At 36.5% G+C, this 13475-nt stretch overlaps 1 protein-coding gene across 1 annotated transcript in view; it reads right to left on the reverse strand.

Moving 5' to 3' along the window:
* The window catches only part of LOC126972502 (transcription factor Sox-10-like), a 43775-nt gene extending 37682 nt beyond the window's left edge, over window positions 1-6093 (reverse strand). Inside the window, exon 1 of the mRNA XM_050819317.1 lies at window positions 5855-6093. Within this exon, the coding sequence (XP_050675274.1) occupies window positions 5855-5961 (107 nt within the window). The 5' untranslated portion in view covers window positions 5962-6093. The remainder of the gene's footprint in view (window positions 1-5854) is intronic.
* Window positions 6094-13475: the final 7382 nt, after the last annotated feature.

The raw sequence follows: 13475 nt of genomic DNA on the forward strand, positions 1-13475 counted from the left end.
TGAAAATAAGGGACGAGACGAGCAGGACGTTCAGCTGATGGTAATTGATACGCCCTGCCCATTACAATGCAGTGCCGCTCCGGATTCTTGAAAAACCCCAAAAATTCTGAGCGGCACTACAACTGCGCTCGTCACCTTGGGAGATAAGATGTCAAGTCTCATTTGCCCAGTAATTTTTACTAGCTACGGCGCGCTTCAGACCGAAACACACTAATGCTTACACATTACTGCTTCACGGCAGAAATAGGCGCCGTTGTGGTACCCATAATCTAGCCGGCATCCTGTGCAAAGTAGCCTCCCTCACCTTTAAGGTGTAGGAGTATTTTTTTGAAGGTGGTGGTTTTTAGGATGGTGGGGATGATATCCTAATTTATAGCGTGTCGTGAGAAGGTGGAATTCGGCGGCAGGAATCAACTCAAACAGCTCTTCGGAACACTCTCCGTGATAAATGCGATTGGAACACACAATGAAGCGACGTCTCTACGCAACGCCAAGTGATCTGGCCATTCACACAGGACTGGAACCCCGACAATTGGTTCAGTTTTGCGTTGAAGATACCGGGGTTAGGCAGACAAGAGATGACATTAAAACTCCATATATGGGCTGAATTAATGCTAGAAGACGCCGTCTCTACGCAACGCAAAGTCTGACCGTTCACAGAGCATTGGGTTCCCGACAATTCGAGCAGCTCTGCGTTGCACGCGGTCAATTGGTTCGAGCTGATACTGGGGTGCGCCAGACCAGAGATGACAGCAATACTCCATATGTGTCCGGACCAGCGTTTGTAGAGCGCTAGAATGTGGGCTTGAAGTATTGCCGTGCTCTATTTATGACGCCCAGCTTATTCTATGGAACAATCTAACCTACTTTACAAGACCAAGCGTTACCTATATAGCTGAGCGAAACATAATTTATATTAAAAGGTATAAAAGGCATTTATTTTCTCAAAATTGATTCCTTTAGAATTATTTTTAATGTAATTTCTAATATACTAGATACTACTACCGCTTCGGTAACAAATTGCGCTCTGAGAGAGAAGCATTCTTTGTTTTGTCATTGCTATTGCTATAAAATAATCATAATCTAGTCCCAGGCTGTCCGATCACTTAGATATTTAGCTGTGGAGTAGTAGGATTTACGACAGAGCCATTTTTTATTTAATTAAATTTATTTATAGATAATGCCTGAAGAGTGGCTGGGACTTTATTATAAAAGTACATTTACCCTTGAAGCTATTATGTATCTTATGAAGCCTACTAAAATACGTTGCAAGCAATCCCTTATTTCTAGTGTAATAATAATGAAAATCACCATTAGGAGCAAAAAGGTGACGATTTTTGAATAATATTTGAAGTCGGTTTTTTATTTATAAAAAAAATCACACCCTTTGTGGATGCAACTTAATTATCTTCTCTAATATATAAAATTCTCGTGTCATGGTGTTAAACTTTGAACTCCTCCGAAACGGCTTGACTGATTCTCACGAAATTTTGAGTGCATATTGGGTAGGTCTGAGAATCGGACAACATCTATTTTTCATCCCCCTAAATGTTAAGGGTGGTCCACACGAATTTTTTTTTTAATTTTTTCGTCATTTTTTTAAAAATTTGTTTTATTATGAGTCAGCATTAAAAAATACATACAACTTCAAATTTTCACCCATCTACGATCAACAGTTACTTTTGTATCGCGATTTTAATATCGGCAATACAACGTTTGCTGGGTCAGCTAGTAATATATATAATTTAAATATAGTTTATCGGCTTATCAAACTCTAACTATTCTCAGTACAGTGTGGACGTACGCCAGTGCTGGTTATTTTTGATACGCTGAAGCCTATTCTCAGAAACTCCTCCCATTCTTATCAGCAGCTTGTTAATTGACAACCATCCAATATTCATACAAAAATATAATCATCGGAAATACATTTTCGTACAGCCAATAATACATCCTTAGTAATAATATTATAATGTGAATGTAAGTTTGGTTGTTACGCCTTTACGCCGGAGCTACTGAACAGATTTTGATGAAATTTGATACAGCGATAGACTAGAGAAAAATCCATGGTTCCCGCGGGATTTGCGAATAATTGAAATTCACGTGGATGGGCTATAATTATACCAATAGTAGGTTTAGTTTGCCAGAGCAATCTTCCTCGAAATAAGATTCATATAATATTTTGGGAACGGGAGCGAAAAAGGCGAAAACCGGAACTAGAATAGTACATCAACAATTCCAAACTTGCTTATTATTTTTGAATACCCTTTATCTACACGGACGAAGTCGCGGGCATCAGCTAGTACAATTTAATAGTATAATCAAAATCAATATCTCTTTACTCAACAGTCAAGGTTTAACACTTATGAATGGCGAAAGATTTTCTTTTACATTTTCTACCACTTCGGAAAAAGTTGAGCTTGAATGAGAAGAAGTCGCATGAAACTCATTGCCACTCAAACGATGAAGCTGTAATTGTGAATTTAAGAAAATCATCGTTTTACAATCTTTAGATATATGTAGTCCACGATCCTTCATAAAAAACTTTTGTGTGGAAAGGCTACTATAACATAAATGATACCACGGCTTGAATGACAGACCTCTGGCTATTTAAATTACTTGTATCGAAATTTTATTTTAAAAATAAAAGAAGAAGCCCTGAGTATCCGTTCTCCTCAGGTCTGAGGCATTAATTTCCGAATGGGTGGTTGTGTTTGACGTTCATTATGTGATTTCATATCATATTTTGATAAAAATTATTAGAATTTTGAAGTTGGATTTAATTTTAGACGCCTGCTGATAATCGGACTTAAGATTCTTGTGTTAGAAATCCAATAAGTAAGTAAATAAATAAATTCTTTATTGCTATACAAAACATGACAAATATAATATGAATAATTAGGCTACGCGATGAAACAATAGGCAAAAGCAAAAGGCTCAGCTTCACCTGACATGGAATCATGGATGTATGCTTCCATGCACTCATGCAGGTGCTGTTTTTCAGCCATACCCTCCTCTCTAAGGTGTTGAGTGGGAGTGGATGTATCAAGGCTCCCCGATTACCTACATAAGCTATCCTTCTTATAAGTAATAAATCTTAGTTCGTCTAAATGCAAAAGGCCGTCCGCCAGCCAGCACTTGTGTTAGGCTCCCCCGAAGCCTCAAATTTTGATTGAACGATCGGGTTAGTCCTTAATGTGAAACAAATTCGACGCGTGTTTCGTCTCTACACGAAGCATCTTCAGAAGCTGATGACTCACCGAACGAGAGTCACTCTCATTCCAGAATTATGAGTGCTATTACCAATTAAGGCTTAGATAATTAAAACGTGTATAGAGCCTCTTGCTCTCCGACAACCGATGTAAACAGGCCAGGTTTATTACATTAGTTACTTATAGATTGGGAATGGAGTGACCGCATATTTATTCGATGAAAAAAAAAGCCCGCTGAGTTTGTTGCGCCCATTCTTCTCAGGTCTGAGGCATTCATTTTGGAATGGGTGGTAGTTTTTTGACTTTCAATAAATAATGTCACATCCTATTTTGAATAAAAATATTTAAATTTGAATTTGTATTTGAAAGTGAGCGTGATAAGCTTCGTTTTACACTAGTGATTTGTATGTCACTTTGTGTAAATGTGCGTGCATTGCTCAAAATAGAGGTTAACAGTCTACCTCAATTTTTTTGATGTTTTCACAGCTGTCACAGTCTATCTAGACGTATTAATGATCTACGAATTAAGGATATCAAGCAAAAAATAATAAAGCACCATTTAACGCGGTAGTAGTATCTAGTATATTAGAAATGACATCAAAAACAATTCAAGAATCAATTTTGAGAGAATATATGCCTTTTATGCCTTTTTATACCTTTTAAAGATAAAAAATTGTGGACAAAACTCGATAATTAGTCAAACTGCAACATAAAGACAATCTACGCGGACGAAGCCGTGAGCTGGCGCGCGTTAAGAAAGTAACGTCAGTAAAGATGGGGCAAATAAACGAAATTCAATTAGAATAAAATATATATTCTATCTTAAATTGTTATACAGTTTGTCCCATAAAAATTTTAAGGAGAAATAATATCTTACTATTAACAAATAAACATTTTTTGCTACACCGCTTCAAAGGTATTAAAAAAAAAGATTTATGTACGTACATACACGGACGTGTAAAAAATAAGGAATCCGTGTCACCTTACATAACAGTGAGGCACCAAAACAAGCCGGTAAACGTGTAAATACATAGCCCCCGCGCATACACTTAGACCAATACAAGCCGATCGGCCGCCATTATGAGATTTGCCATCGTCGGTGACAGATCAGTTTGCGTCGCAATAAAATATTTTAAAAATGCCGTTGTGCGTTGTGAAAATGTGTAAAAACAATAATATAAGTATTTGTGGCTATATATGATTATTTAAGGGAGAAAAAATGGTGTAACTGGTATACCCCGTAACCGCACACACACTAGCATAAAGGTGCTTCACTTGTAAATATCACGCCGCGGAGTCGTTCTTTTTTTACTAGTCCGTGCTACTAGCATTTATGTGGTTAAATACAATATTCATTTATTGCGCTATCGTACATAGTACAATTTATATTACTTAATTTAACTTACAAATATATTATAAATTGTATTTTTTTTTAAATAAATAGACTCATCGTTTATCAGGTCGATACTACTGCGTTCGAAAGTACCTACGTCATAAATTTTAAAATAAAACATAAAATATATGCTATGTTTGGAAAATCACCCTAATTAATAAAAAAAAATCTATTGTCACAAAATATTAAGACTTTTTACTTTATAAATGTAATCCTTTTTTAGTTATTTATTGAAAGGTGCTTAGAAAACAACAAATACAAGAAACTGCCATCAAAATTAAATGTTTATTACGTAGTTTTTAAATAGTGTATAATAGGTACCTATGCTCCTAAATAAATTAATCGAGAAAACATCAAATTAGCACGTGTATCTATGTAAGTTCATACAACAGACATTCCTATCAGGGGCGTGCATATGATATAGGCAAATAGACAGTGCCTACCTCGTTACGAACAAAAATAAATAAATCACTATTTTTAAAGTTAATTTAGTTTAATTTCCGTCATTTAATTACCAAACTTCAATTGAACACCCACTCAAAAAGTTTTTTTCTTACGCTACATACTAGATACCTATGGTATGCAATATTTGCTTATTCCAAAGCTCAACTAGGACTAGTTAGCCTACCTTGCTGAAAACCAATGCACGCCCCTGATTCCTATAGGAAACTTAATTATTTATAATAAGTAAAATTGGTACTGTCTGTCTAGTTAAGATAAATTTGTTACCAACCTTTCATTTTGTATCAAATCAAAATAAAAAATCCAGTATGATAGATGATATTAATATCACATTCGAAAACAGCAAAATAAATTAAGTAGATAGAATTTAACTGTTTAATTTTGGTTCATGTATCATTGTTTTCAATGACTAAAATAAGAAAATAGTAATCGCTACTTCGATTTACTTATTTTTAATCATATAGCTACCATAAATCTTAGTTTTCAATTACTAAATTGGAAAATAGTAATTGCTTTTTCCATATTTTGATATTTTCCATCATTGTTTTTAAATACTAAAACAACAATTTAATTGTCTTTGTTTTCAATTATCAAAACAAGAAAATAGTAATTGCCATTTGAATTTCAGATACATTCTATCATTGTTTTCATTTACTAAAACTAGATAATATTACCATAATCGCTTATATCTGATTATATCTTTGTTTTCAATTATTAAAACAATAAAATAGTTATAGCTATTTCTATCTGTAACTATAAACCTATTTCTACAAAATTACTGTATACTTACTTGTTCGGTTGCGGCACTATTTCGTTATAATTGAAGGACAGTAACAGTTTTCCAACCGCCTGATTGATTTCCAGCTTCTCAGTCGGCTCTTCTGAACCCCAATTCATGGTCCCTTAGTATATAAAACAGTCAATTGATACGGAAGGCACAAGTGGCACAAAGCAGTCCGCGTGCGCTCGACTCGCGCGCATTTACAATAAAGAGCCCCTTATGCTGCCCTGGTACATATTTACGCGATACGCAAGCTCTTCTGGCCGCAGTAGCTTTTGAGTTATGATTCTTGATACTGTTTCGTGTTATGCTTAGTTTGATAAGTGCTTAGTGCGGTACAATACTGATAACAGCAAGTAATTCCGTTATAAGAAGCTAATATTAGTTATTATAATTTACTAACTTAATGCCTGCAAAAACTTTAATTTGTTAGTAATATATATTTTTTACATATTAAATAAAGCGTGGTGAAGCTACGACGTATGTGGTCACGCGTTCGTTATACAAAAGAAGAAATATTTACTTGAAGTGTTATATATTTTAATTAAATATGTAATGTAATATTTACTCACCCCCTTATTCATAATGGTCCGCTAACTTTAAACAGCCTCATTCAGACTTAGGTCAATAGAAGAAGACAGAGTGAGAATTAGCAATGCTTTAAGTTAGCAGACTATTATGAATAAGGGGGTCAATCTTTATTTTAAAACATACTTTTTTGGGTAAAATGTTAAGAGCATGAAACTATTCCGACACTTCTCTGCGTAACAGAAATGTGGGAATATGCTGAATATGTTTAGAATGTCTGTGGAATAGTTAATTATTTTAATTAGCGCAATTTTCCTCGTTTGTCTGTCCACTCGGTGGGCACTGGGCAGTGGGCGGTCCCCAAGTGATTAGCACCGCCTCGCCTCGCCATTGGCGCGAGTCGACCGCTGTGACGTCAATATTTAATGCGCTCGCGCAACTCTTGCCACCGCATTCTCATGGTATCTGGTAGCATAATATACTTGTACCAATGAGTGAGAGGTTTACCATTGGGAGGCTCCTTTGCACCGGATACCGGCTAGATTACGGGTACCACAACGGCGATCATTTCTGCCGTGAAGCAGTAATGTGTTTCGGTCTGAAGGGCGCCGTAGCTAGTGAAATTACTGGACAAATGAGACTTAAAATCTTCCGATGGTAATATACGCCCTGCCCATTACAATACAGTGCCGCTCAGGATTCTTGAAAATCCCGAAAATTCTGATCAGCATTACAATTGCGCTCGTCTCCTTGAGACATAAGATGTTAAGTCTCGTTTGCCCAGTAATTTCACTAGCTACGGCGCCCTATGGACCGAAACACAATAATGTTTACACATTACTGCTTCACGGTAGAAATAGGTAGTTTACCTATACTTGTAGAGTAGGAAAGTCGCAGTAGGTTTGTAGTTTTTTTAATATTTATTATTCAAACAAAACAAATCTTATAACTATATTTACAATACTATGACTACATAAAATTAAAACTATCATTACGTGGAAGCGTACCAAGAATACTGGCAGCATTTCCGCGTTGGATAGCAAGGCTGATCCGTTGACCAAAATAGCTGCCAGCGCTTGGGTTTCCAGTAGCCTTATTGAGGCGCGAATATAGTATTTTAAACATTCTCCGCACTTCTGGGCCCCTTGGGCCAAGTGTCTCGACACCGAACAGCACAAAGATGTATGACTCACTGAGATCAAAATAAATAATATGACATGGTTCAATGAGAATAATTTATTCGCTAATATGACAAAAACTAAATATATACAATTTTCTAATTATAAAACAATACAAAATAATACATAAAAAATTTAAATTATGGTTAATAGATAAATGTTTTTATAGTTTAAAAGAATTCTTTAGCCAAAAATAATGGTATTTAAATGTAATTTTTTGAGAGGTACCTACAAACTAATGTTTATTTTATATTATATTATTGAATTAAAGCTATGTAATGTGTATTAATAACGTATAAATATAAAAATTACAATATTGACAATCAAATATTTGTGTGCCGATATATTGGCGAATTGTGCTGTACACCAATTAATTGTTAACAACTATGTTACCACGATTCATACAAATAAATCATTTCATTTCATTTCATAAACATTTTTTAATTATTGTAAGTATGATGTCTATGTCGACAGCTACATTTGAGGCGCTAAGTATTCATTTAAGCGAAACCAGCTTGTTTAGAGTACATTCACAAATTAGCTGCTTTTTATTAAAACTTCCATGTGCTCAATTAGAGCGATCTAATTTTGTGCCCAATTCACGCAAGATATCGCTAATTGTGTTGTCAAGGTAGTGAAGTGGGTATAAGAGGTAGGTAGGTACCTGGTAGGTAGGTAGGTAGAGGTAGAGGTAGGTACCTCTGGTACCTAATGAACAGAAGGAAGTTTTATGAAACCACGGTAAAAGTGAGACATTTTTTCACATTATAGACATTTGACTAAAAATTTTTGGACTAATATTCCATTAAGGGTATAAAAATCGCTTTATCAATCTTAATTTTATGCTTGGAAAATTGTAATGATAATGGGAAACAAACAAAATAGCGTGGAGCACTGGCATAAATGAGTACTAGTCTATACACTTAACGGTCAGCTGCTGCGAACTATAGGCGCTGCCCGACTGTCACGCGACAAGCAACACAGACGAAAAAGTTTAAGACGATGTAATAAAAGTTTCACTTTAATAATAAAATTTATTCAAAAAAGTTACAGAGACTCTAACTATGTCAGTATTTTCTTAAATGTCTATCTATCAATACTCTGTGGTGTTTTTTTTTAAATCGTTAAACATTCACACGATAACAAAACCCTGCACAAACTTTGACTGCAGGAACGAACTGCAGGTCTCTATAAATATCATCATCATCAGCCGGAAGACGTTCACTGCTGGACAAAAGCCTCCCCCAAAGATCTCCGCGACGATCGGTCCTGCGCTGCCCTCATCCAACGTATTCCGCCGATCTTGACCAGATCGTCAGTCCATTTTGTGGGGGGCCTAGCAACACTGCGTCTTCCGGTACATGGTCGCCATCCGAGGACTTTTCAGCCCCATCGGCCATCTCTCCGTCGACCTATATTCCCTGCCCAATTACGCTTCAATTTCGCAATCATTTGGACTACGTCGTTGAATTTGGTTCTCCTACGGATCTACTCATTTCTGATTCGATCTCGCAGGGAAACTCCGAGCATAGCCCTCTCCATTATCCCCGAGCGATTTTGAGCATTCTCGACCAAAGTTAGCGACCACGTCTGCGTACCGTAAGTCATCACGACTGGCAACACACACTGGTTGAAAACCTTAGTCTTCTGACACTATGTTCAATCTAGTCTGCTTGCTTTCATTCCGAGGATACCTCCAGTGCAGTGAAATTGATACCTACGTGTATGTGTGTACGGAGCGCTAGGGTTGGTACATACAAAAAGATTGACCAGTCTCGGCGGCGTACAGCGTAGCACTCAATCTTCCCAAGATTGCCTAGCCTAGCCTTAGCATAGCCGGGCGTTCTTGTATGAAGTTATAGTACTATTTTATTAGGTACTGTATTGTGCTCTCATTGTTGCATCTGCAAACATCATTGAAGAATTGCAATGACGAGGTAGCCCAAGTAATACCTGGACGTGTAAAATGATCATTTATGTCATATGTTATATAACATTTAGGTTGTTTCATTATTAGATAATAAGAAAAGTGCTAAGAGATACAATTTTAGTTTTACTCTACTTAGTACTTTTCGCTAAAATATTATATTGCTTAATAGTCTCGGTGACTCTAGGGCTAGATTGTAATTAAAATGATAAAATGTAAATGTTTTCTAAAAAAAAATATTTCCTGTGATTTGTCAACCATAAAATATAGAACCTACCATAGTGGTTGGTCGTTTTGACATGAGTTACGATTTTTTGTTTTCTGTATACGGACGAGTAAAAAATAAGGATTCCGTGTCACTTACATAACAGTGAAGCATCAAAAGAAGCCAGTTAACGTTTAAATACATAGTGACACGCACACACTTTCAGTTATATAAGCCGATCAGTCGCCATTATGACATCTGCCATTGTCTTTGACGGATCAGTTTACGTCGCATCAAAATATTTTTAAAATGTTGCTGTGTATTGAGAAATTCGAAAGCTAGGATACAATAAAAGTGTCATACCTTTCACAGATAGAATAGTAGTTATCACACTATTTTTTGTTCTTTTCATAATACAAATTAATTCGATGTTTGGGACATAAAACCTCCGCTACGGGTGATAGTAACATCGAGTGTGCCGGTCACACAAAACAGGGACTTTACCCGAAAAATTGGGTAATCCATCGAATGGTGTTCTAAGTAGATAAATCATTATCTCTTTCAAGATGCAGTGATTTATGATAATATGTATGTCTTTACCAACACCTTTTTAAAGTAGTGAACAATACTTCAATACGAGTATCGTTCTCATCTTTGATCTGGTGCATCCCAGTATCAGTTCTAAACATTAAATTACGTGCAACGCAGAGCTACTCGAATTGTCGGGGATCCAGACTCTATCAAAATTTCTAATACTTGTGTATTAACTTAGCAACCAAATCACTATAAAAACATAAGCAATTATTTTAATCTCTAAAAATGTACTTTTTTTGATACCATGTCAGTGGCAAACAAACGAATTGAAGAATGAATTTTGTGTACCTAGGTATTCTTAAAAACAAGAAATGTTAGTAAGTCATTTATCTATCAGTTTAAATAGAGATACTGCAAACAAGACATGGACACAGGAATCAAACGCGCAATCCTTACTTTCAAGGTGTACCTGTTTGTTTTATGTAATTTATTATTTACTCACACCTCCTAAACGGCTGGACCGATTCTAATGATTGTTTTGTGTGTTCCAGTGAATTTGAGATTGGTTTAGATTGTCAATACAGTCCATATATAATTCTCCTGCGTATGCTAGGGATCTCCTAACGTCTGGACTCTGTCGGGTCCGATAGTGTATTTATATAATTTGTGCATAAATTACTGTGGTAAACTTTGCTCTGACAGATCCAAGACGAAGACGAGCCAACTTTACCAAAACGATCGTTCATAGCCGAGCGTGACGGCCCAGTCTCACTCATCACCCGCAAAACAAAGTGCTCAGAGTGCATTAAAAAAAGTTCACACGATAGAACGCCTTCTCCATATCCATAAATTCTGCAACTGCAGTCTCCCTCTTGGTGTGGGCTAGTGGGAGGAGATGCAGCAGGTGTAGGTATTTTAGAGAAGTGAATCACCCTTTTTCGAAGAGGACGAAAATACATTTACGTATTGAAGATCCCGAAACGGGTCCGTCGGACTCAGGTGTCCCCGTAAGCAGACACCCCCAACCCATTAAATAAATCCTCTATGCTGTCGCCCCTAAAAGCTTTTACAGCGACATAGGTAGAACGTCGTGTTGACGTTTTTATTGTGATTGTGTATGTGTATAATATGTCAGTCCGTCGGTCTGTCTGTATGCGAGTGTGAGTGGAGTGAAACGATTACAAGACGAGCGATCATACAACTGCGAAACAATGTGTGTGCTTGGTTGTTTCTAATCTTTGCAGGCCGCTCGCCATCGTCAGATTGACGAGTGCCAGCGGTTTGCTGTGCTTTACCGCACCTACGCATGCGAAGGCGGTGTGTGTGCATTTTATGGGTATCGAATCCGAGGTTCTCGAGGGTGCAGAAAACGACTTTGGATCATTTTTTAAATCCAAGATGGTTGCCGCGCAAATTTATCATTTCAACAATATGGATATCGAATCCGAGCTTCTCGAGGGTGCAAAGAACGAATTTGAGATCGTTTTTGAAATCCAAGATGGCCGCCGCGGAAATTTATCATTTCAACAATATGAATATCGAATCCGAGGTTCTCGAGGTTGCAGAGAATGAATTTGGGATAATTTTTTAAGTCCAATGTCTATATGTACCGATAAAGTGTCACGAAAATGTGGGACGTTTTTATCCAAGAAGAGGGAGATTGAGACCGATTGAGATAGAGTGAAGAGAAAGGGCGAATGTAGGATGAAGTACATGGCACCGCTAGTTAGTAGAACAACCTCCCTACTAGAGTCATATTGTACAGGTTCAGCGTGCGGCCGTGAAAACGTAGAACATCTTCCCCACTAGCTTTGTATCTGCAGGTTTAGCGCGCGGATGCGAAAAAGTTGAACATCTTCCCTACTAGTGTTGTATCGTGTAGTCTTAGCGCACGGCCGCGAATATGTAAAACATCTTCCCTCCTAACGTTGTGTAGTGCAGGCTTAGCACGTGGCCGCGAAAAAGTAGAACATCTTCCCTACTAGCGATGTCTCGTGCAGGTTTAGCGCGTGGCCGCGAGTAAGTCGAATAATAATTTCTAATATTGACAAAAAACAATTGGTTTAGAGAACAGATTTGGATAATTGATACAAAGGAGATTTAAAAATTAGTTTTCCAAATAAGTTTCACTTCTGACATGTGTACTTTGTACGCACGCCATTTTTTTTACCATAGATGTGATAAACCAAAGATCGGAAATGCGAAAGAGTTAGTATAGGTATAAGAGCGTGTTAGAACGAGATAGAAAGACGAGACCGTTTCCGTACACGCTATTGGTCTGTAACGGACTGAAGTTTGTTGTTAGCGGAACAAATCTCGCTTTTGTGGAAAGACTCCGTAGTAGTAGACTAAGTATAAGAACTGGTCGGAAATAGTTACGTGTGCTGTACCTGGATGTAACGCATCCACGAAAGAAATTAAACTAAAATCTTATACATTAATAGATAAAAAAAATATTCAAGTTTTATCACATTAATACTCTGGATGCCTAGAAATTCGAATAAAAATATAAACAAATACGAAAATTTGTGCTATTTTTAAATCTAGTTTTTATTGCTATGGATTGACACTATCGATGATATTTTATTCATATTTCCAATTCACAAGTATATTTTAGTTTAAACTATATAGTATTTTAAGTTTTATGGGTGTTTTTTTATAATTCACAATTATGTCCGTACTGATCGTATACATATTAATTGTAACGTAGACTTCTGCTTCCGGGTTCCAAACTATATTTACTACATTATTTACGATGGCAAGTTTATACATATTATATAGGTTTTATTATAAGTGTAGCATTTAAGAAACAGCAATGCGTTGTGATTAACGATAAATATCTATGATTATAAATAATAATACTCGTAGAACCTCGAAGCGTTGATAGTTTTCAGCATAACTAAAAGTACTCTGTGTTTTCAGGCGTCAACATATTCCTAGCCAAAAATATTTTTATGTAGTTGGAAAACCTTTCGACGTTTAAGTGATATTTGACTTTTTTGTAGATTTTTTTTATGAGGTATTGCGCTTATTTTGAACATATGACTTGGATTTATAAATTATAATTATGTCAATTAGAGCGAGTAAAAAAAATCGGTACAGCCACAAACTCCAGCTCTTACACGTGACTAAAAACGAGAACTGACAATAATGTCGAATGTCATTGTCAGTGTCGTTGTCAAGGTGGTCAAGGCAAGTCAATGATTGATACTTCAGAAGTTCAGATGAGTTTATCAGTATGACAGAAGCTTCAGATAC

This window comes from Leptidea sinapis, chromosome 26, assembly GCF_905404315.1.
Source record: "Leptidea sinapis chromosome 26, ilLepSina1.1, whole genome shotgun sequence".
Classification (NCBI taxonomy): Eukaryota; Metazoa; Arthropoda; class Insecta; order Lepidoptera; family Pieridae; genus Leptidea; species Leptidea sinapis.